The sequence below is a fragment of the Peromyscus leucopus genome, chromosome 8b, assembly GCF_004664715.2.
Source record: "Peromyscus leucopus breed LL Stock chromosome 8b, UCI_PerLeu_2.1, whole genome shotgun sequence".
In the NCBI taxonomy this organism is placed as follows: domain Eukaryota; kingdom Metazoa; phylum Chordata; class Mammalia; order Rodentia; family Cricetidae; genus Peromyscus; species Peromyscus leucopus.
The window spans coordinates 91,168,426-91,192,628 of record NC_051086.1 but is presented as its reverse complement, the minus strand read 5'-3'; the positions used below and the strand labels follow the sequence as shown (position 1 = coordinate 91,192,628).

The window sequence follows — 24,203 nt, the reverse complement described above, 5'->3', positions numbered from 1 at the left end:
AAAGGCGTGCGCCACCGCCACCCAGCTATTTTATTTTTTGGTTTTCTCTGTGTAACGGTCCTAGCTGTCCTGGAATTCACGTTGTAGACCAGGCTGGCCTTGAACTCAGAGATCCACCTACTCTGCCTCCTGAGTGCTAGAATTAAATGACATGTGCCACCACGTCTGGCTGTATTACTACATTTTAATCAAAATGTATAGAATACTTTTATGTTTTATTTTAGGCAGGTTTTATGTCTTAAGGCAGGTTGTCACTGAGGTTGACCTATAATTCACTGTGTAGTCTAGCTGGTCTTGAACTCCCAGTAATCTTTGAGTGCTAAGATTGTAGACATAAGTGACCATGCCCCACTGTGCTTTTATAAGCAAGAAACTCAAGATAAGTAGTTCCTTTAAGCTATACAACTTAGATGGGTTCATTGTACAAATCTGAACACGAAGTCCCGAACCACAACCAATATTTTCTCACTGACTGGATAGAATAAGGCCCGAGATTCCCATGTCAGGTACTGCATTAGGTTCCAGGTAGAGCTGAGTGCTTAATACTGAACTGGGCAGAGGATCCGGGATCTATTGGTTGGGGCACCATTCTGCCAAACAGGCGTTTTGCTAGAACTTGTGTTACACACAAGGAAAGGATTGCACATCAAAGTTGCCTTCTCAGAACTGTTGAAGGTTACAAGGTAGTTGTCTAAATGATGGCATGTCATAGTTAGCAGTCGGAGTCTAGGGAAGGAACAAGCTGTGCCTGTGGAAGGAACATCTTGAGCCAAACCACAGGACAGAAATTTTCTGTCCAGCCCATGGGTGGAGTTTTGTCCATTCCTCTCCATCATGCTGAATATAAGCCCTGCCGTGGTGTCGGACACAGACAAGAGTGGCTCTTGGGACTGATGGCAGCCCAGCATCAGCCATGAATCTCAAGGTGCTGCTGGCCTTCCTGGTGCTCTCTCTGCTTACTGTCCTTGCTCTGGCCTATGTCTTGCTGACCAGGCAAAGCAGTTCCAGCCAGCCTCCTCGGTGTCCCTCCATACCTCCCAGAATTCATCCCTGGACTAATCCTGGCCAGAGCCAGCTGTTTGCAGACCTGAGCCCCGAGGAGCTGACAGCTGTGATGACCTTTCTGACCCAGCACCTGGGCCCAGGGCTGGTGGATGCAGCCCAGGCTCGGCCCTCGGACAACTGCGTCTTCTCAGTGGAGCTGCAGCTGCCTGCTAAGGCTGCAGCCCTGGCCCATCTGGACAGAGGGGCGCCCCCGCCTGCCCGGGAGGCGCTGGCCATCATCTTCTTTGGTGCACAACCCCAGCCCAATGTGACTGAGCTGGTGGTGGGGCCCCTGCCTCACCCATCCTACATGCGGGAAGTGACTGTGGAGCGACATGGTGGCCCTATTCCCTATTACCGGCGCCCCACACTGACAGCTGAGTATGTTCAGATTTGGAGATATTTGAAAGAAGTGGAGTTCCCAAAGGCACCCACCTTTCTGGCTTCTGTCTTGAACTACAATGGCTCCACGTTGGCACCTCTGCATTCTTCTGCTAGTGGCTTCCGTTCAGGGGACCGGGCTACCTGGATAGCCCTCTACCATAACATCTCAGGTCTTGGAATATTCCTTCACCCTGTGGGGTTGGAGCTACTGCTGGACCACAGGGCCCTGGACCCTGCCCACTGGGTGGTCCGGCAGGTCTTCTACTTTGGGCACTACTATGCAGACTTGGCCCAACTGGAATGGGAATTTAAGGCTGGCCGCCTAGAAGTGGTTCAGGTCCCTCTACCCACACCAAATGGGGCTTCCTCCCTGAGGTCTCGAGTCACTCCAGACCCCCCTCTTCCTCCTCTACAGTTCTCATCCCAGGGTCCCCAGTACAATGTACAGGGAAACTCAGTGGTATCCCCCCTCTGGACATTTGCCTTCGGTCATGGGGTGTTCACTGGCTTGAGACTTTTTGATATTCGGTTTAAGGGTGAGCGTGTGGCTTATGAAGTCAGTGTCCAAGAGTGCCTGTCTGTTTATGGTGCTGATTCCCCCAAGACGATGATGATCCGTTACCTGGACAGCAGCTACGGGCTTGGCCGAAACAGCCGAGCCTTGGTTCGGGGGGTGGACTGCCCCTATCAATCCACAATGATGGACATCCATGTACTAATAGGTACAGGGGCAGTCCGCCTGCTCCCAGGGGCTGTGTGTGTATTTGAGGAGGCCCAGGGATTACCCCTTCGAAGGCACCACAATTACATTGGGGGTCATTTCTATGGTGGTTTGGCCAGCTCGAGCCTTGTGGTCAGGTCAGTGTCATCAGTGGGCAACTATGATTACATTTGGGACTTTATGTTGTACCCAAATGGGGCGCTTGAAGGGCGTGTCCATGCCACGGGCTATATCAACACAGCTTTCCTGAGTGGAGGAACGGAGAGCCTCCTCTTTGGGAACCGCGTGGGGGACAGAGTGCTGGGGGCAGTACACACACACGCTTTCCACTTCAAACTGGACCTGGATGTGGCAGGTGAGTTCTTGGGCTGAGGCTTGAAGATTAGGAGTAGGGCAGGAAGCCCCCAGATCAGGCTGCAATCTGAGAGGTGAAGAGGACATTCTAAGCCCTCTGGTTGCCAGGAGGGGAAGGGAGGATTGTCTGAGTGCTACTGCAATCACAGCTGGGTATCTGGCCAAAGATGAGGTTTCCTTTGCCCAGCTCCCACCCTCTGGCCCCTCCCCCCAGTTGTGGAACTAGTTGACATGGAATGGCTATGCCAGGCAGGCTCCCTTACCTCGAGGGACCCTCCGGGCCGGTGAATTGACCCAATGGGAATTGGATGAGGCTAGAGCCAGCCAGCACTTGGCTACTTGAGCTTAGGGTGGCTGGGTGGGGCATGGACCTGAGCAGAGGTAACCAAAAGTCAGGTTGAGTTTCCAGTAGGAGTAGGGATGCCGTGTTGTATATGTGGGGAGAGAAAGTGTCGGGATTGGGTGTAGCTCTGGGTTAGTGACCCAGTGTGGGGAAGGCCACCCTCTCCTGTCATCACTATGAACAGTCCCCTCTTCCAGCAAGCCTGGGATAGGCTGGCTGCAAGTCTGGAGCTTGCTGCTAAGGCAGATTTTGTGGAGGAGAGAAAGCAAGCTCATAAAGCACAGATGTGGACCCAGAAAGAGAAATCTACCAGACCTCAATTTCACAGTTGGGGAAACTGAGGAAGGCAGTGGAGATGGAACAGGAAGTGGCTGCCCAAGCGTAATGTCTGACAAAGTGTATGTCCTGTGAAACATTCTCTTGAGCATGAAGCCCTGGCATGTGTGTCTTGCACACTATACTTGGTGGTGGTTTTTTGGTGGGGCGTGGTTAGGAGCAGGAGAGCAAAGATTAACATGATGGCCATAGATTATAATCTGATATACTTAGACTGTGACTCTCCAATTGGAAAATTCTCAACAGCTTTTGGCATAAAAGAGCCTGCTGCCAGATACTAGGTTTTTCATGTGTGTATCATGGTCACATTTAAGGGAACCAAATGTCCTGACCCTTGAGGGAAAAGTGATCCAAGTACTGTGTTGGGAGATGCAGAGTTTGGATGCATGCTAGGGTTTGAGAAGCTCCTTGGTAGTAGAAAGCCGTGACGCTTACATCCGAAAGACTGGCAATAGCGTCCCCTGTGCTGAGAGAATGGAGTCCCAGAGCTGGGAGGAATATGCAGGGGCCGTGGAAGAGGACTGGGTTTTTCGGGTCGCTTCCGGTCTCTCGCAGTCAAGTCACAGGAATGTTTCAGTCAGCATATGTGCCTTTCCGTGTATTGAACAGAGGCATAAAACGATATTGTGCTTGCCACAGAGATTCAGAAGGTGAGAGTCAGAAGCAAATTGTTCTAGGGTCTATGTAGGCCGATGCTAATAGGGCCTTCTGTGTTGTGGCTGGCCATAAAAGTCTCTAGCTGTATGTGACTGCCAAGCGGTTTTTTCAAACTGTGTTGCTCTGTATAGTAGACTGGCTTCGGACATACTCCCTTTTTTCCTTTTTTTTTTTTTTTTTTTTTTTTTAAAGACGGTAGCCCTGATTATCTTGGAGCTCTCTATGTAGATCAGTCTGGCCTTGACTTTGCAATCATCTCCTGCCTCTGCCTCCCAGGTGCTGGATTGCAGGTATGTACCACTATGCTTAGCAATACTGAGCTCTTTAAATACAGCTAGTGTGACTGGAGAGCTGAAGTTTTAATATATGTAGCCACATGTGACTGATGGTTATCCGATTGAAACAGTGGGTTGGAAGAAACCAGGCTAGCACTTGCCTAAGCGCAGGACTCCCAGCACAGGGTACTCTGATGCCTTTGGTCAGGCCAGAAATACAGGTATCAAGACGAGACCAAGGAGCCTGTGCAAGCAACCTCACCCCAGTGTAGAACTCTCCCTTTCCTTACCCTGACAGGTTTGAAAAACTGGGTGGTTGCTGAAGATACAGTGTTTAAGCCTGTAGCAGCTCCCTGGAACCCGGAGCACCAGCTACAGCGCCTACAGCTGACCAGGCAGGTCCTGAGCAGGGAGGACCTGGCCGCATTTTCCTGGGGGAGCCCCCTTCCTCGATACCTTTACCTGGCTACCAACCAGACCAATGCCTGGGGCCACCAACGCGGGTACCGAATCCAGATCCACAGCCCTCTTGGTGTCCATGTACCTTTGGAGAGCGACATGGAGAGGGCTCTCAGCTGGGGGAGGTGAGGAGGGCCCTGGGCATGGGTGGGAGGGAAGGACTTTGTCCCCCAGAAGCACTCACGGACCCTGGACCTGCCTTCAGATTCAAGTAGATGTGGGATAGGAAATGGTCTCAGAATCTGAGCCAAGGGGCTTGAAGGCCAGTAAAGCTTTGATCTTTCCAACATTACCTTCTTACAATTCCTGGTCAGATACCAGCTTGTGGTGACCCAGAGGAAGGAGGAAGAGGGCCACAGCAGCAGCATCTATTACCAGAATGACTTGCGGACCCCGACGAAGATGGCCTTTGCTGACTTCATCAACAATGAAACCCTCTTAGGAGAGGTCAGTGGCTTCAGAGATAGAGGAGAAGGCCTTCTCTTTTCCTGGCATCTTGGCCATCCAGCCTCTGCCCAGTACAGGTCATCCCTCCTGGGGGGGGGGGGAGAATTAGGACACTGGCACACTGCCAGCTCCCCTCATAGGTCATGAGGTGTTCTGTTGGTTGGCAGAGGCAGAAGCCAGTCTGGGGCTTGAAAAACTGCAGCTAAGAGGAGAGTCTTTGCCTCCAAAGGCCTCCCTCCCTCTTCTCCTTCCTACAGGATCTGGTGGCTTGGGTGACAGCCGGTTTCCTGCACATCCCCCATGCTGAGGATATCCCCAACACAGTGACTGTGGGGAACAGCGTGGGCTTCTTGCTCCGACCCTACAATTTCTTCGATGAAGATCCCTCGATCCTCTCCCCTGGCAGCGTCTACTTTGAGAGGGACCAGGATGCGGGACTCTGCAGTGTCAACCCTGTGGCCTGCGCCCCACAGCTGGCAGCCTGTGCCCCTAACTTGCCCTCCTTTTCTTATGAAGGCTTATAGGCCTGAGGTGTGGTTAAGACCCCAGGGAAGGAGATGCATGCACCTCCTCTGTCCTGCCTGCCCCTCCCCAGGTTCCCCCCCTCTGTTCCTTAGAAAACAGCCTCTTTCCACACTAAACCCTTGGGCTTCCTCTTCAGGGTTGATTCTTGCCTCCTGTGTTTTGTTTTGCTGTTTGTTTGTTTCTGTTTGGGACAGGGTCTTTCTGTGTAGCCCTGGCTGTCCTGGAACTTGCCAGATAGACCAAGCTGCCTTCAACTTGGCAGAGATCTGTCTGCCTCTGCCACTGCACTCTACTGGGATTAAAGACATGCACCACTGCGCCCGGCTCCTCCTAGTTATTTAAATGATAATTTATTTTAAAAATGTTTTTGGAATACTCAAACAAAATACCACAAATCCTACCATTTCAAAACTTGCTGGGGTTCACATTATACCAGGCCTTATCTTATGCGTGTGTATCTAAAAAGAATGGTTGTTATGTGTAATTGACAATAAAATGGTTTGCAAAATTTTGACTTGAGTTTATTCTCTTTGGCTTTTTAAAGCCTGTGGAGTTCCCAGGAGAATATTAAGAACCCTAGCCAAGGAAATTTAGCAACAGAAAGATCCGCAGGGAGGGAGTGTAGACCTGGCCAAGGAATGTTTCTTGGGAAAGAGGCTGGAAGTGGGGGTTTCCTTGGCAAAAGAATACTTCACAGTGAAAGCAGAGAAAGCTTCTGGCCCTAGGAAGGTGGGAGTTGGGGAGGAACTTGGTCGGAGGGGCACAAGCCTATGGAGCAGATCCCACTCCTTACTGGTAGTGGGTTTCCATGCACAGGCTGGATTCCTCCCCCTTCTCTCAACCCAAACCCTGACCCAGAGAGCAGAGTCTGATTTGGAAGCTGGAGGACAAAGCCATGTAAGGTCTGTGGATATCACTGCCGCCAGCTCAGACCCGCCTCCCAGCTCCGGCTCCAGCCTCCCTGCTCCCCACCCTCAGCAAAAGCATCAGAAAACAAAGACATTCTGCTAGCGTCCAGACTCCTAACCAAGAGAGTCCACTGCTGCTAAAACGCCTGTCCGTCTTCAAGAACAATGACCCAGAAGACCACCCTGGTGCTTCTGGCATTGGCTGTCATCACCATTTTTGCCTTGGTTTGTGTCTTGTTAGCCGGTAGGAGCGGAGATGGAGGTGGACTGAGCCAACCTCCCCATTGTCCGTCCATTCTTCCCAGTGCCCAGCCCTGGACCACTCCTGGCCAGAGCCAGCTGTTTGCAGACCTGAGCCCCGAGGAGCTGACAGCTGTGATGACCTTTCTGACCAAGCACCTGGGCCCAGGGCTGGTGGATGCAGCCCAGGCTCGGCCCTCGGACAACTGCGTCTTCTCAGTGGAGCTGCAGCTGCCTGCTAAGGCTGCAGCCCTGGCCCATCTGGACAGAGGGGCGCCCCCGCCTGCCCGGGAGGCGCTGGCCATCATCTTCTTTGGTGCACAACCCCAGCCCAATGTGACTGAGCTGGTGGTGGGGCCCCTGCCTCACCCATCCTACATGCGGGATGTGACTGTGGAGCGACATGGTGGCCCTATTCCCTATTACCGGCGTCCCGTGCTAGGCAGAGAGTATATGGATATCGAGCAAATGATCTTCCGCAGAGAGCTGCCCAAGATTTCTGGGCTCCTCCATCACTGCTGTTTCTACAAACATGGGGGACACAACCTGCTAAAAATGACTTCAGCCCCCCGTGGTCTGCAATCAGGGGACCGGGCCACCTGGTTCGGTTTGTACTACAACCTCTCAGGGGCTGGTTTTTACCTACACCCTATTGGCTTGGAGCTGCTGATAGACCACAAGGCCCTGGACCCTGCCCTATGGACCATCCGGAAGGTATTTTATCAAGGCCGCTACTTTGAGAGTCTGGTTACTCTGGAGGACCAGTTTGAGGCCGGCCTGGTAAATGTGGTGGTGATACCAGCCAATGGCACAGGTGGGTCCTGGTCCCTAAAGTCCTCAGTGCCACCAGGTCCAGCTCCCCCTCTGCAGTTTCATCCCCAGGGACCCCGCTTCAGTGTCCAGGGGAGTCGAGTGGCCTCCTCTTTGTGGACTTTCTCTTTTGGCCTTGGAGCTTTCAGTGGCCCAAGGGTCTTTGATATCTGCTTCAAAGGGGAGAGAGTGGCCTATGAAATCAGTGTCCAGGAGGCCATAGCCCTGTATGGTGGCAATTCTCCAGCAGCAATGACGACCTGCTATATGGACGGTAGCTTTGGCATTGGCAAATATTCTACCTCCCTGACCCGTGGGGTGGACTGTCCTTACCTGCCACCTACATGGACTGGCATTTCCTTCAGGAATCTCAGTCACCCAAGACACTACGCGACGCATTTTGTGTGTTTGAACAGAACCAGGGCCTCCCGCTACGGAGACACCACTCAGATTTCTACTCCCACTATTTTGGGGGTGTTGCGGAGACCGTGCTCGTGGTCAGATCTGTGGCTACCTTGCTCAATTATGACTATGTGTGGGACATGATCTTCCACCCCAACGGGGCCATAGAAGTCAAATTCCATGCCACGGGCTACATCAGCTCAGCATTCTTCTTTGGTGCTGGTGAAAGGTTTGGAAACCGAGTTGGGGAGCACACGCTAGGTACGGTGCACGCCCACAGTGCTCACTACAAAGTGGACCTGGATGTGGCAGGTAAGATATCCTGAGAGGGAGATAAGGTCTTCCAGGAGGGGAGTAAGTGTCATTCACAAAAGAAAGATTTGGGGTTTCAGGTTTCCTTTTGGGCTGGCTGGGAGAGAGATGGCAACGAGGTTTTACTTGGATCTTAGCTGCCTAGCTGGGTGCAAAGCTGCCAGTTTCCTTCCTTCTTTCTTTCTTTCTTTCTTTCTTTCTTTCTTTTTTCTTTCTTTCTTTCTTTCTTTCTTTCTTTCTTTCTTTCTTTCTTTTTCTTTTTTTTTTTCTTTCTTTCTTTTTTTTTCTTTTTTTGGTTTTTCAAGACAGGGTTTCTCTGTGTAACTTTGTGCCTCTCCTGGAATCTTGCTCTGTAGACCAGGCTGGCCTCGAACTCACAGAGATCCACCTGCCTCTGCCTCCCAAGTGCTGGGATTAAAGGCGTGCACCACCACTGCCCGGCAGCTGCCAGTTTCTATACGTGTGACCTCCTTAGGAAATCTTGGGAATGGCTAAGCTCAGGGAGAAGGCAGGATCTGCTTTCACAGAGTCTCTTGAGCTTACATGGGCCTCTGTTCAAGCAAGCAGCTGTTTGTTTTCCAGCTCAGCTCTGTCTGGCCTGTGGTGTGGCAGTGCTGGAGGATGTGTTTGGGTTTGCTGAGTCCCTGTGCATGCAAGTCAGGTCTGGAACAACCATTCCTCTGCATTTCTTCGGGAGTCGGGTCCTCCTCTTCCCTGGCTTTTCATTTCTTTCTGGACGCCATTCACTTCAGTGCAGTGGTACAGTAAATACTGTGGAGAGTTCTAGAAGGCTCTTGGAGTTTCTGGTCACACAGACAACCAAGGCTGCATGATTTTCCTGAAGATCATCTTTCCCTTTTTCCTCCCCTACAATGAATCATCACCTGATTTTTTTTTTTTCTGTTCTGAATATGAAATAGCTCAGAGTTCTCACAGAGTCACATTCTTTCCATTCCTATGTTTTGAGACAGGGTTTCTCTATAGCCCTAGGTGTTCTGGAACTCACTCTGTAGACCAGGCTGGCCTTGAACTCACAGAGACCCACCTGCCTCTGCCTCTTGAGTGTTAGGATTAAAGGTGTGCGTCACCACCACTGCCCAGTGTCAGCCCACTCTTGATGCTTTTAGTTCTGGGGTCCCCTCTGTATACAGAGAGCTGTCCCACGCATACGGCCTGCTGCAGCTGCAGCTGCTGACTTCTCGGCACCTGCAGGATGTCACCTGCAGAAGGACTTCCCTTCTGCCAGCTCTGCCCACCCCGAGGGTCTCCCCGGTGCTCTGCTGTGGCTGTGCCCACATGCTCCCAGGGCCTGGGCACATAGTCCACAGGTTTTCTGGTTTAATTCAGGCGTTACTCCTACGTAGAAGGCCCTTGCAGGACATTTCTTTTGATGATATCTTTTAAGGGTAGACAGAAATGGTGTCCTGGGGGTTGAGGAAATCCTGTCCCTGCCTGAACCTATATTCCTGGACCACTGACCCTGTTTCACTCAGGCCTCCTCACCCTACAGGGCCAGACTGTGGATTCTCTGACCCCTGTGAGCCTGTGAGAGACTGAGGGTAGTGACACAGTTTATTCAACTCTGTCCTCAGGGATAAGCACAGGCCACAAAATTAGAAAGAGAGAAAGAAAGAAAGAAAGAAAGAAAGAAAGAAAGAAAGAAAGAAAGGAAGGAAGGAAGGAAGGAAGGAAGGAAGGAAGGAAGGAAGAAAGAGAAACCAAAGCAAGCTCATCTCTGAGTTCAAGGCCAGCCTGATCTACAGAGTGTGTTCCAGGACAGCCAGGGCGACACAGAGAAACCTGGTCTCAAAACACAAAAACAAAACCAAACAAACCGATTTCTTTTTTGTTGTTACTTCTGTGTCTATGGGTTGTGTACATGAGCTGTACATGGCCCTGGAAATCCTCCTGGAGCTGGAGTTCCAGGCACTTTTCGAGCGGCTCAGCATGGGTTCTGGGAGACAAACTCCAGACCTATGAAAGAGCAGTCAGTATGCACTCTTAACTGCTGAGCCTGATCTCCAGCACCTGAATATTCCAATTTACAGCTTGATAGTTTTGTCTGAAGGATTGGGGAGATCTTGGGACAAGGAGGGAAGCAAAGAACCAGTCACTCCTGGGATGCCCTTTGGTCCCTCCTCGGAAGCCAGGTGGATGCCAGAAATGTCCAGAGTGGTCGAATGACTTGCCCATATACGCTTTACACAGGGTTGAAGAACTGGGCCTGGGCAGAGGACATGGCTTTTGTCCCCATGAACGTACCTTGGAGTCCCGAGTACCAGATACAGAGGCTGCAGGTGACCCGGAAACTACTGGAGACGGAAGAGGAGGCTGCCTTCCCCCTGGGGGGTGCCACCCCACGCTACCTGTACCTGGCCAGTAACCACAGCAACAAGTGGGGTCATAGGAGAGGCTACCGCATTCAGACACTCAGCTTTGCTGGGGAGCCACTGCCTCAGGAAAGCCCCATAGAGAAATCCATCAGCTGGGGGAGGTGAGTGGCGGTGATCGGAGAAGATTGGGGAGGTGAGCCCTGGGAGGCATCAGGAGCAGAGGATGCCTGGAAGCAGTTCATACTGTTTCAAACATTGCCTGTGTCTGGGCACAAGGGGTGGGGTAGGGTGTCATTCCACCTTGGAGGACCTACGCCAGAGAAGAGCTCTCTTCTGTCCCCGTGGTAGGGGCGGGTTGTACTGTGAAATGGCAGGGGAGTGACGTGACCCTTCGGTGGGGTGTCAGGAGTTCTGCAGGCTGGCGTTGCTGTGTGAGTATGTATGGAAGCCTGTCAGAGCACAGAGCTTGCCTCCATCATAAGCGGGTGTCACGATGGAGTTGGCGGCCGTGGAAACCTAACCAGTGCCCTTCTAGGTACCACTTGGCTGTGACGCGGAGGAAGGAGGAGGAGCCTGGAAGCTCCAGCATCTTCAACCAGAATGACCCATGGACCCCCACTGTGAATTTCACTGACTTCATCAATAATGAGACCATCGCTGGGCAGGTGAGCTGGTGGGGGGATGAACAGAGATCGGGTACAAGGATGAGCTTCACCTGCTTACAGACGGGTCCCTGAAAACCATCCGAACTCCTCAGAAGAGGAGTCTGCCTTTTACGTGTTACTGGATGGGATCATTACCTCTAGAGCAGTGGTTCTCAACCTTCCTAACGCTGTGACCCTTTAGTACAGCGCCTCACGTTGTGGTGACGCCCAACCATGAAATTATTTCATTGCTACTTCATAACTGTAATTTTGCTACTGTTATGAATCATAATATAAATATCTGGTAGACAGGATATCTGATGTGTGACCCCACAAAAGGGATTGTGACCCACAGGTTGAGAGCCACTGCCCTAGAGAGACTCTCCCAGAGGTAAGAAGTCATGTGCAAAATCCTGGGTCCTAAAGCCCTCAAAGTCCCAGCTTGGTCGACTGAGCCGTTTCCAGGCCTGAGGATTCACAGAGGGCTAGAATTTACCAGAGGAAAAACACAGACCACAGCTTCCATCCCTGCATCGAAGGGTGCATTCTACATGTCAGTCGGCTCCCACCTTCTAAGGCCCGAATGCCCCGGTTCCACAGTTCTTCCCTGAGTTACACTCTGGGGGCTCAGAGAGTTAGGAAAGAAAAGCAGAAGTAGCCTATGGTGATCACCCTCTGGGGTGAGCAGGTAAAAAGCTTTGTGATGGGAAACATCAGAGATGGAAGTACAAGCCAGTCTCAAGGAGGCAGCCATTGTTCCCGAAATGGAATGAGCTTTTTATGTTTTGACTTCTGGGACATCCAAAGGAGACACTGTTTAAAGATTCAAGATTTATGAACTCGTGAACAGGCCACTGTGGAGGGAGGCTGTGTCTAGTCAACCTCACCGTCTTCTTCTTCTTCTTCTTTTTTTTTTTTTTTCTCTCTCTCTCTCCTGCTAGGACTTGGTAGCCTGGGTAACAGCTGGTTTTTTGCACATCCCACATGCAGAAGACGTTCCCAACACGGTGACTGTGGGGAACGGGGTGGGCTTCTTCCTCCGGCCCTACAACTTCTTTGATGAAGATCCCTCCATCTACTCTGCCGACTCTGTCTATTTCCGAGGAGACCAGGATGCCAGTGCCTGTGAGGTCAACCCCCTGGCTTGCTTGTCCCAGACTGCCACCTGTGCGCCAGACCTCCCTGCCTTCTCCCATGGAGGCTTTATTCACAAATAAGTGTCCCGTGGATGGACAGTCTAGCCAAGGGCCCTGGGATAAGAGGTGCGGAGAGCAGCAGCAGCTGGCAGTGTACAGGGCCGTCTGGTTCCTTCCGTCCATATGTCTCTGATGTCTCCTCTCTCTTCTGCTGCACTTCCTGTCTCTCTCTCCCTGCCTGGAACATCCTGAGCATGATGCCCGACCCACAGGGACACTGGTCTTTGTTGAGAGCGGCTGTACTGAGTTCCTGCCTCGGGAGACAAGTAGCCTGGCTAGGAGTCTGGAGTGATGGCTGTGGGCTTTTTCAGACGGTTCCTTCTTTTTTTTTTTTTTTTTTTTTTGGCTTTTATTAAAAAATGTATGGTCACTTTGAAGACTCTGCAATGAGGATAATTCTCTAGAGACCCCAAAGTAGGGACTCCCTGAGTCTTGACCATCCAGAGATGGGCTGTGAAGGGGACTCCTGTCCATGCTCCTTTTCACTTAAGCCTCTTCCATCTCTCCTTCCTCTCTCGTGCCCACACCTCCTGGATTCCTGCTCACTCTTACATTCTGTGATTTCCCACTCAGTCCAAAGGGAGGTCTGCCCTTCGTGTCCTCTCAGCCCTCATTTCTCAACTGCAGTCCCTTCCTCTGGCCCCGAGGCTGTGGAAATCTCAAAGGTGCAATGGAACGTCTTATTGGAAAGGACCAAGCTTGTTTGTCTCCTAACATCTACCACGTATCAAGAGTAGGAGTTGTCCCGCACTACAGTCCTGCTCGGCACTCGGTCTAGAGACAGCAGGTGGCTCGGACTTGCTAGGATTATGACAAATGGTTATTTTATTCCATGTCTCTGCATGACTACGTCCTCTGTGCCCTGTAGTAGCCACTTTGGGGCAGTGGAATAGAAACCATGTGTTGACCTCAAAGGTGAGAAACAGAAAGCCCTGAGACTCCACGCCCAAACCAAGGGCCATCCAATCAGAGGCAAGCATGCAAATGAGTATGAGAGAGAGAAGGCGTGGCGTGGTGGGACCTGCTTTTCACGGTTTCCCATCACTGCTTGACTTTCTTGAGATCTGGACAGGGAGGGTACAAGGAAACACCAAGTGACTGGAAACAAGGCGCATCGTTCCCGAGCAGACTGACCAGGCCATTGTGACAGTCTTACAGTGCAATCCAACTAAGCTAAAAACTGTTAGATGTCATTCCATGTGAGTAGGAAGTAACCTTCAGAGGGAAGGGGCATGTAGAAATGTTTACGGTTCATTCCCAGCTCATGTTTTTAACGGGAGGAGAATATAGAGGGATGTGATGGTGCACAGCTGTGATCCCAGACTCCATGCTGGGGGCTTGACTGAGCTACACAGTGAGACCTTATCTCACAAAACCGAGGGCTAGAAGTGTGGCTCAGTGGTAGGGTACCCGAAGCACAGCTATTTTGTTTCGTGTGTTTGTTTTTCTTTTATCTTTTTTTGTTTTTTAAGAAAGATTTCTTTGTGCAACAGCCTTGGCTGTCCTGGAACTTGCTTTGTAGACCAGGCTGGGTGGAACTCACAGAGACCCACCTGCCTCTGCCTCCCAAGTGCAAGGATTACTGGCATGTGCCACCACTGCCTGGCTCCGAGGCACAGCTTTACAATAGATAGATATATTTTTTTGCCCATCATGTACAGGGTCTTGGGCTTAATTCTCAGCACCGCTAAAAATTAGAGAAAGGCACCAGGGAGATGGCACAGTGGTTAAGAGTGGATACACTGTTCTTGCAGGGGACCCAAGTTCGGTTTCCAGCATCCATATTAAGTGCTCACGACTACCTGTAACTTCAGCTCCAGGAGAGCCAATGTCCTCTTCATGGGGACCTATACTCAGGCACATACCCCCCACAGACACATACATATAAAGAGAAAAAAAAGAATACTTTAAAGACCAAAGAAAAACTAAAAACGAGGAGGTTATAAGTGCATATTTGTTTATTTCTGCATTGAGAAGTGAGGAACACCAGTTACCTCCGGGGAGGAGATGGGTGAGAGCAGACACTGGGTACTGCATGCCATTCTGGGAACATACTGAATTTTGAACCATGTGACTATATTGCTTCATCAAAATAAATAAGTGGGTCCAATCATGAACTGTCCTTTCTTTTTTTCTTTTTAAACCAATATCCAGTGTGTGGGGAGTGGATAGCCCGAGTTCTTGAGACCTAAAGAAGTAGGTGGCCTGTAGTACGGCCCGTGCCCTGCCTTTCTTCTATCAATTCTGAGGAAATGTTGGACTCCAGCCGATCGCTCCCTCCATCTCCACTGTCTCTCTCACAGGAGGGGGAATGAGAAGCAGTGGAATGGGGGCCTTTGCTTGGCCAGATCCCAGGCTGGGCCAGGAGGGGAAGTACTGGGGACAGTTTTTCCTGCTGCTCAGTTTCTGAACAGAGAGATGAGGTGCTCAAGAGTTCAGACACCATGGAAACTTTCGCCTCCTTCTCTCTGTCCAGCTCCAATCCTCTGTTCTCCCACAGGTTGATGTGGAAATATGGATTGGGAAGGAAGGAGTCAGCTGGTGGAGAAAAAACAGATTCCAAAGAACAGGAGGGTAGATGTCAGCAAGGCGCAGGGCGGACAGTGACTGGCTTCCTTGATAACAGGGCCTGGGGCGGACAGAGAAGGATGAAGAACAAGCAGATGGTGAGGTGGAGGCCAAGGGGATGTGTGGTCAGTTGTGTGCTCTGACTTCATTACCCCCATTCTTCCAACCCAATGAATTAAATTCTCTTTTAAATATACATCTTTGGTTCCCATTGTGCTGGCTAGTTTTATGTCAACAATGCAAGCCAGAGTCGTGGGAGAGGAGGGAACCTTGATTAAGAAAATGCCTCCATAAGATCGGACTGTAGGCAAGCCTGGGGAGCATTTTCTCTTTTCTTCTCTCTCTTTCTCTTTTTTCTTTTGGTTTGTTTTTTGAGACAGGGTTTCTTTGTATAGCCTTGGCTGTCCTAGAACTCACTCTATAGACCAAGCTGGCCTCAAACTCACAAAGATCCACCTGCCTCTGCCTCCCAAGTGCTAGGACTAAAGGCGTGCACCACCACCACCTGACTTAGCCTGTGGAGCATTTTTTTAATTAGTGATTGATGGAGGAGGGTCCAACCCATTGTGGGTGATGCTGTCCCTGGGCTGGTGATCCTGGGTTCTACAAGAAAGCAGGCTGGCTGAGCAGTGGTGGCGCACACCTTTAATCCCAGCACTCAGGAGGCAGAGCCAGGCAGATCTCTGTGAGTTCGAGGCCAGCCTGGTCTACAAAGTGAGTTCCAGGAAAGGTGCAAAGCTACACAGAGAAACCCTGTCTCGAAAAAACAAAAAAAAAAAAAAAAAAAAAAAGAAAAAAGAAAGCAGGCTGAGCAAGTCATGTGGGGCAAGCCAGTAAGCAGTACTCCTCCATGGCCTCTGCATCAGCTCCTGCCTCCAGGCTCCTGCCCTGTTTGAGTTCCTGTCCTGACTTCCTTCAGTGATGGACTATGATACAGACTTGAAAGCCAAATAAACCCTTTCCTTCCCAGGTTGTTTCGGCCATGGTGTTTCATCACAGAGATTATTCTTTTTTTTTTTTTTTTTTTAAAGATTTACTCCGCCAGATCTCATTAAGATGGTTGTGGCCACCATGTGGTTGCTGGGAATTGAACTCAGGACCTCTGGAAGAAACAGTCTGCTCTTATCTGAGCCTCTCTCCAGCCGACTAAAAGACACCATTCTTTTCTGGTCCCTTCTCCAGGCCTCTGGCAGCATCACTGATAGTGGGAAGGGAATCAAGGGAACACTACCCACCACCATTCAGTTCACTTGAAACACATTCCCTTGATGCCTGTCTCTAGACCAAAGAGCCAGAGTGTGTATATGTGGTAGTGTGCATGTGTGTGTGTGTGTGTGTGTGTGTGTGTGTGTGTGTGTGTGCGCGAGCACACAGTTCCATCTGAAATCGTGACTATGTGTTTGAATGTGTCTCTATCTCATCACCTTCCCTAGCCCACCAATAGTGGTGGGGGTCGGGGGAGTGGACATCTAGACCATTAGAACCTCAGTCCAGCTCAAGTCGGGAGGGCTGCAATGGGTCTTCAGCCCCCTACCTCATCTACTCTCTTCTATAGACTGTTGGCACTGCTTACAGTATTGACCTTAGGTTGATGAGATGGTAGGGGTAGTGAGCAGCTAGTGAAGATCAACCTCCTGACGGTTTGAAGGAACTGGTACCAGCAACATCTGGAGCTCTTAGGATGGAGAGCTGTTGTCCTGAGAAGAAGCTGAGCAAGGGTGCCCCTGAGGCTGAAGAGAGCATGGCTATGCCTTCTCCAGGATGCAGACTCAGACACCCGCTGTGAGGAATGTGCCAGCTGCCTCTCCTCTGGAAGGCCTCCAAGTTCAGTTCCAGATTCCAGCTCCAGGTACCCAGAGGAAGTCTTTCTTGCGGTAAAGATTTATAGAGGTCAGACACGGCGTTGTAACCTATAATCCCAGCACGACGCAGAGCAGACCAGACAAAGCCACTGCTATAGTTTGGGTATCAATGTCCTCCACAGATTTAGGATTTGAATACTGTCTTAGTTTGGCTTTCTAAGAGACACCCGGACCACAGCAACTCATAAAGAAAACATTTAATTGGGGTGGCTTGCTTACAGTTTCAGGGGTTCAGTCCATTATCATCATCATGGGAGCACAGTGGCATTCAGGTAGTCATGATGCTGGAGTAGTAGCTGCGAGTCCTACATCTTGCAGGCAACAGAAAATGGTCTGAGACACTGGGAGGTATCCTGAGCACAGGAAACCTCAAAGCCCACCCCTGCAGTGACACACTTCCTCCAACACAGCCACACCCACTCCAGTAGAGCCACGGCTCCTAACAGTGCCGCTCCCTTTGATTATGGGACTGGTTACATTCAAACCACCACAGGTCCTTAGCACTTTGAGTCCATAGACACATGATTTGCGTTCCTGAGATAGTGACATTGTTTGGGGAGACTCTAGAAACTTGGAACATGGTGCCAACATGGAGGAAGTAGGCCACTGGGTGAGCCCCTGAGACATCTGACTTGGTTTGCTTCCTGTCCTGCTCTCTCTGCTTCCTGGTCCACCATGATGTGAGCTGCTGTGCTCTACCACCGCCCTCCCCACGAGAGACAGGACCTTCTGAAACCATGAGCTAAAATAAGGCTTTCCTCCTCAGATTTTGTGGGTTTTTGTTGTTGTTGTTGTTTGTTTTTGTTTTTTTGAGACAGGGTTTCTCTGTGTAGCTTTGCGCCTTTCTTGGAACTCACTCTATAGACCAGGCTGGCCTCGAACTCACAGAGATCCGCCTGGCTCTGCCTCCTGAGTGCTGGGATTAAAGGCGTGCGCCACCACCGCCCGGCACCTCCTTAGATTTTGTAAGGCTCTCTCCCTCTCCCCCTCCCCTCCCCTCCCCCTTCCTCCCCCTCCCCCTCCCCCCTCTCTCTCACACATACACTAATTAAAAAAAACTCAAGATAGGAACATGGAGGTAAGAACTGATACAACTGAGTCTTCAGTCTCACTAATGGCCTCTCCTCAGGGACTACAGTGCCAAACACAGAAGAGAGTAACCAATAGACAAGACAGTTTCTACAGTCGGGGGAAAGAGAGCTCATAAAGTAACAGTTATCATCAAGGATGGAGGAAGTTTATTAGGGTGCACAATATTTTGGGGAACACAATACCACCACATTTCCCCTTTTTTGTCTAAAAATAAAACAGCTTATAACTAATACAAGAAAAACTATCCAATAAGTATATACAATATATACAGCCAAAAATTACATTAATGATGTCTAGTCCATTAACATTTGACAGATTCAGATTAAAACTTTATTATATATATTAACAATGTCCAGTCCAGTAACATCTGATAAATTCAGACCAAAAAATTTTCATTACTTATCTTATTTAAAACAAGTAGTTCCTTTTAAAAAGTAGATTACATAATGTCCCTTTTATCTTATCATATCCATATTCTCTTTTTTCTTTTCATAATGGATAGTGAAGGGTTGGGAAAGGCCTCCTAGAGCAATGGTTCTCAACCTCTGAGTCACAAACCCCTTGGAGGTTGAACAACCTTTTCAGTGGGGTCGCCTAAGACCATCAGAAAACACAGATATTTACTTTATGATTCAGAACAGTAGCAAAACTACAGTTATAAAGTAGCAAGGAAAATAATGTTATGTTCGGGCGTCACCACAACATGAGGAACTGTATTAAAGGGTCACAGCGTTAGGAAGATTGAGAGCCACTGTCCATAGGATGGGATGTCTACATTGATCTTACAGAGAAACAAAAGTTGCCAGGGGCAGAGGGATGAGAGTGTGGAGAAGCACCAAGTCAGAGAACAGCATGTTCAATTGCTGATCAAAGAGAGAGCCTCCCTGCTGATCAATCCCCTTTCCAGGAGGCTGATTTCCCAGTAAACGGTTTGATTGTCATGTACATTTACACAATGTATATGGGGTGGCTGGAAAACCATGATATGGATAAACCTTGAGAGGTGAGGAGGATTTCCAGTCCTTTTTTAAAAATTTTTATTATTATTTTCACTATGTAGCCCTGGATAGCCTACAACCTACTATGTAGAGCAGGCTAGCCTTAAACTTACAGAGACCCACCTGCCTCTGCTTCCCGAGTGCTGGGATTAAAGGTGTGTGCCATTATGTCCATTACTTTCTTTTCTTCTTTTTGTTAATTCTCAACTCCCCAGCCTGTGGAGGCAAAGCCTCCAATTCAGCTCCTCTGGAATATCCACTATTTTCTTTCTGAATTTATATTTTTAGGTCTTTTGAGAAAAGGTCTCAGTACGTAGCTCAGAATGGCCTTGCTTGTTGCATAGCCCTGGTTGGCCTGGAACGTGTGGCCCTCCTTCCTCAGAGTCTCTGGTTCTTCAATACTGACCACCGCTTCCCTAGGGACCAGCATGTTCCTGGCCTTTGCCTGACCCTGCAGCTCCAGCGGGCAGGAGTATTTCTCTGCACTCACTCCTCCCTCCAAAAAGTGGTCTACACCACATGGATCTAATTCTTGTTCTCAGGAAATTGCCCCTCAACCAGCTGTCCTTCCACTAGTGACCCATGGACCATGGACACTGCTTTGGCAAATGTCAGAGTGACATCTTCAATGCAAAGCAGGAGGGCGCTTCCTGGAGCTCCTTCCTGCCTGGAATTCCCACACCTCCTCCTCCTCCTTGAAATCTGTTCTTTCTAAGAAGACCTCAGGGATTTCTAGCTCTTTCCAGGTCTGTGCCCTTGGCACTCCATTTTTTCCAAAAATTGTTCCTGCATACTTCAGACTGTTGATATTAGGTGTTGGCTAAGTAAGTCTGTCTGTCCTAAACTATCCTTTTCCACAACAGCCCTTTATCTGGGCATCTTTTCACATACTCACACACACAGACATACACCAACATGCACACACATACATCCACCCACATGCACATGCTCACCAGGCACATACTTAAATAAGAATACACACACAAACTCATGGAGGCAGAAACATGTGTATATGAATACATGCACACATGAGCACACATGTGTATAAGTAAACACAAAGAACATGCACAGATGCAAAGATAAACATGGGGCCAAGCACACACACATGCATGCACACACAAACATACATGCACGTTGTGAACAAATAAACAAAAACATAAATGTATGTGGCATATGTACCCGTGCACCCAAAACACATGTGTACATACACATACAAACATAATTACACAAAAGCACACAAACACACTCACAGATATACACACATGTATTTACTCACACATAAACACATTCACACATGTACATACACACCAAACAGGTGCATGCATACATAAACATATGCCTCACAAATATGCACAATCAAACCCACATTCTATACACAGATACACATAGTTACACACCTTTACTTTATTCTTTTTTTTTTTTTTTTTTTTTTTTTTTGAGAAACAGGTTTCTGTATCTCTGGCTATCCTGAAACTTGCTGTGTAGACTAGACTGGCCTCAAACACAGAGGTCCTGCCTGTGCCTCCCAAATTCTGGGATTAAATGCCTATAACTTTCTTTTTCTTTCTTTCTTTCTTTCTTTCTTTCTTTCTTTCTTTCTTTCTTTCTTTCTTTCTCTCTCTCTCTCTCTCTCTCTCTCTCTCTCTCTCTCTTTCTTTCTTTTTGTTTTTTGTTTTTTGTTTTTTGAAACAGGGTTTCTCTCTGTAGTTTTGGTACCTGTCCTGGAACTCACTCTATAGACCAGGCTGGCCTCAAACTCACAGAGATCTGCCTGGCTCTGCCTCTCGAGTGCTGGGATTAAAGGTGTGTGCCACCGCTGCCTGGCAACTTTATTTTCCTTAAGAATAAAGAAAACACAAAGTAAAACAAGGTCTCACCCTGTAGCTCAGACAAGCCTGGAGCTGCTGATGTCACCCAGACTGGCAACCATGCAGCCTCAGTGCTGGAATTACGGGCATGCACCCTGACTCCCAGCTCTTTTGCCATTGTTGTTGTTGGTGTGTGTGTGTGTGTGTCTGTGTGTGTGTGTGTCTGTGTGTGTGTGTGCTATTAACTGCTGAGCCGCCTCTCCAGCCCCTAAGACCTTTTCTCAATAAATGCCAACTCTGCTTCCTGAAGACTCATCCCGAAGTTGTTTTCTGAGGGACTGTGACGGCTTGAGTGAGAAATGTCCCCATGGTCTCTGGCATCTGAGTGCTTGGTCACCAGGTGGTGGCCCTGTTTAGGGAGGCTTAGGAGGTGTGGCCTCGCTGGAGGAAGTTTGTCCCCGGGGATGGGTTTTGGGAACTTAAAGGCTTGTGTCATTTGAGTCTGCTCTCCCTGCTTCCTGTTCGTGCTTCAAGATAAGCTCTCAGCAGCGGTTCCAACGGCTGTGTCTGCCACCGGCTGCCACACCGTCCCCGTCATTATGGAGCCGAAGCTCAAACTAAACACTTCTATAAGTTCCCTTGCTCGTGGTGTTTTATCACAATAGAAAAAAAAAAAAATAACACAGGCATTTAATTCAACATCACAGCTTCTCCCAGAACTGAAATTCCCAGGGAAAAGCCGCATCTGTGTTAAAGACTCTACAGGGCCGGCTGACTGATTCACAGTTGTGGAGAGTTGGAATGTTGCAGATCCAGAGCTAAGTTATCCTGGGTTACTTTCAGTCTCTTTAAGAAGCATCCGTTACCCACTGGTGTGTTTGGCCTAACTGTCTTTGCAACTATAAAGTAAAACTGTTTGGGGTTTGGTGTGGTGATTCACTCCAACAATCCCAGCACTTGGCAAGTGGAGACAAGAGCATCAGGAGTTCAAGGTCACTCTCCATCACGCAGTGAGCTCAATACCAGCCTGGGATACAGGAGACCCTGTCTCAAAACAAAACCAACCAACCAAACTCACTCTTTGGGGATGTATTCACTTAGCAAACAACTAACACCCAACACCTCAAAAGCTAAAAATAACATCGTGGGCCAGGATCTGAAACCTATACCAGAGATTCCCCCACTGTGCTGCATCCCGCTATCCTGATGTTTCCATCAATGTGCTTGAGAGTGTCATGACTTTCTTTAGGTCTGTAACTATGAGAACTTCAGGAAGTGGTTTCCACGTTGGGATACGCTATTTAAAGCAACCTAAACCCCGGGCCAGAGTCATGCACGTTTGGCCCAGGAATAAACCTGTCTTCTCTGCTTGGATGTGTTTTGTGTTCACGTGCAGAGAGAGGTCTCTGCAAAAAGAACTTGGGCTGCTCCAGGTGCCAGTGTGAGGCTTCATCTAGACGACACAGTGATGGCCCCTTTCCGCTGCCTGGACAATGGGGTGGTGGAGGAGGGACCGGGCTCCTCTCTGAGGCTGTCACTTCTCCAAGCCTTGGTTCCTCATCTCCCACTATCATTAGTGGGTCCCTCAGAATTCCCCAGTAATCTGCTTTTCCTATGTTAGGGAAGCTCTCCAAAGTCTCCCTCCACCACCCCCCACTCCCCCGCCCCCACTTTCTCTACTGCAGAAGCCCTTCCCCATTTCTCTCACTACATGTGTCCTCCATACCCACTCGGGACCTCCATGGGAGGAGATGAACAAGGATCAAAGGAATTCATCAGAGATAACAGAAGTGTGTCTGTCATGGCGCCCTCTTCCTGTCTACTACTTTTTTTTTTTTTTTTTTTTTTTTTTTTTTAAATGAAGACCAAGTCTCCTGTAGCTCAGGCTTGCCTTGAGCACTCTATGTAGCAGAGGATAGCCTGGAACTCCTCATTCTCTCGAGTGCTGGGATTACAGCCATGCACTGCCTTGCTTGCTTTTGGTGCTGCTTGGGGATGGAGCAGGAGTTTCGTGCATGCTAGGCAAATTCTTCACCAACTAGGCTACACCCAGCCATGTTTTCTAAATCACTTATCAAATATTTTGTGTTTGTTTACCAAATGCTCCCCCAAGTGTTCCAAAAACATGTTTTCAATTAACAATATTTATCATACAGTCCTGCCCCCCACCCCAACCCCAGAGCTACTGCAGAATACAAAAATTGGATTGTAAGCTCCAAAGTTATGTTTTAAGTTTTAATTACTATGCCTTAGAGATCCATGAAACAAAAAAGTCTCTGATCTGCAAGCCCCTTGCCCAAGAACAAATAGTTCCTGAAATGCTGGAGGCTGTTGTGTATGGAGATAACAAGCCACAGGTTTTCACTCCCCTAAACAAGTTTATTTGACCATCTGTACGGTATGTGGTTGATCATATGTAGGTGGGAGGTTCACAGGCAGGAAATACGTCACGATGGTTGCCCTTGATTGGACCTGATGGGAAAATGCAATGAATTATGGGTTTTCCTTCTTAAGCCCTGGCCATACATGATTCTGGGCCATTTCCTGGAAACTCAGAGATGGACCTGGCCAGAGCCCATTCACCTGGCCAGTATTTAATTAAAGCTTGCTTCAGATTTGTCTTTAAACTGTAGTAGTGGTCTTATCCTCAACCAATAGGAAGAGGGAAGCACATTCTCACTTTCCTGAAGGACCAGAGGGCTGCTCTGTGGAGGGAGGGAGGCACATGGATGGATGGACAGATGGACAGACAGGGGACATGACACCTGTGTGGAAATCCCATCCCACTGGAAGAGTTTCTATTTCTCACAGCCTTGGAAAGAGCCCATGCCTACAGCTCTGAAGAACAAGGAGTAGGAACCGCCACCAGCATTCCGAAAGTCCAGCCAGGGACGCGGTGACTTCAGCGAAGACTTAGCCTCAGGACTGAGATCCAGTTTCTCATCTTCCTACAACAACGACCTTGAGCAGCCATGGAGGCTTCCCATGGTCTCCTGCCCTGCCTCACTTCATAGCTGTCAGGTTCATCTCTTGCCTCTGATTAGAACTGCCTCCCATTCGGTGCCAGCCGGACACATTGTCTTTAAGATCCCCTCAACATCTCTCCCTGGATATGCCACCAGGTAAAAAATAAACCCCACCCCACTCCAGCTATTCGAGGGAGTCAGGTCCCATCTCTGGAACCCTCAGCCCCTCTGCCCAGGATGTGGCTGTCCCGTAGACAGCGGTGATGGAACTGAGTCTGGGGGCCAAGAACGGAAGGTGGATGAGCTGAGAGATTAAAGATGATGCAGGGGTCTTGCTGGCAGATGCGACATACTCTCTTCACACGGAAGTGGCTTCTTGCCAGAGCTGGCTACATCACGAGTTACATCACAGTCACGTTTATTATTTACTCAGGGTCCCTTTGACAGGCTGACAGGGTGTCAGCCATCTTAGAGAAGGGTCAGACTGGGGGCAGCAGGCCCTGGGAAACCCACCCTTAG

The 24,203-nt window shown here is 49.4% G+C and overlaps 2 protein-coding genes across 2 annotated transcripts; both read left to right on the top strand.

Moving 5' to 3' along the window:
• The first annotated feature begins 104 nt into the window (after window positions 1-104).
• Aoc2 (amine oxidase copper containing 2) lies at window positions 105-6,059 on the top strand. The gene is made up of 4 exons (XM_028856866.2): window positions 105-2,504; window positions 4,413-4,698; window positions 4,888-5,020; window positions 5,278-6,059. The coding sequence occupies exons 1-4, from the start codon at window positions 914-916 to the stop codon at window positions 5,542-5,544; spliced, it is 2,277 nt and encodes a 758-aa protein (XP_028712699.1). The 5' UTR covers window positions 105-913; the 3' UTR covers window positions 5,545-6,059.
• A 198-nt stretch (window positions 6,060-6,257) lies between these two features.
• Window positions 6,258-12,734, top strand: Aoc3 (amine oxidase copper containing 3). Its single transcript, XM_028856855.2, is given in 5 exon segments — window positions 6,258-7,834; window positions 7,837-8,217; window positions 10,426-10,711; window positions 11,086-11,215; window positions 12,136-12,734. Coding segments are annotated over 5 exon segments (2,289 nt in total). The 5' UTR covers window positions 6,258-6,618; the 3' UTR covers window positions 12,412-12,734.
• Window positions 12,735-24,203: the final 11,469 nt, after the last annotated feature.

What these genes read in the sequence shown, in the direction of transcription:
- Aoc2 (XM_028856866.2), top strand. Translation starts at nt 914, where the DNA reads ATGAATCTCAAGGTGCTGCTGGCCTTCCTGGTGCTCTCTCTGCTTACT. An exon ending in ACTGGACCTGGATGTGGCAG is followed by an intron (nt 2,505 to 4,412) that starts GTGAGTTCTTGG and finishes TTACCCTGACAG; the next exon opens with GTTTGAAAAACTGGGTGGTT. An exon ending in ATGAAACCCTCTTAGGAGAG is followed by an intron (nt 5,021 to 5,277) that starts GTCAGTGGCTTC and finishes TCCTTCCTACAG; the next exon opens with GATCTGGTGGCTTGGGTGAC.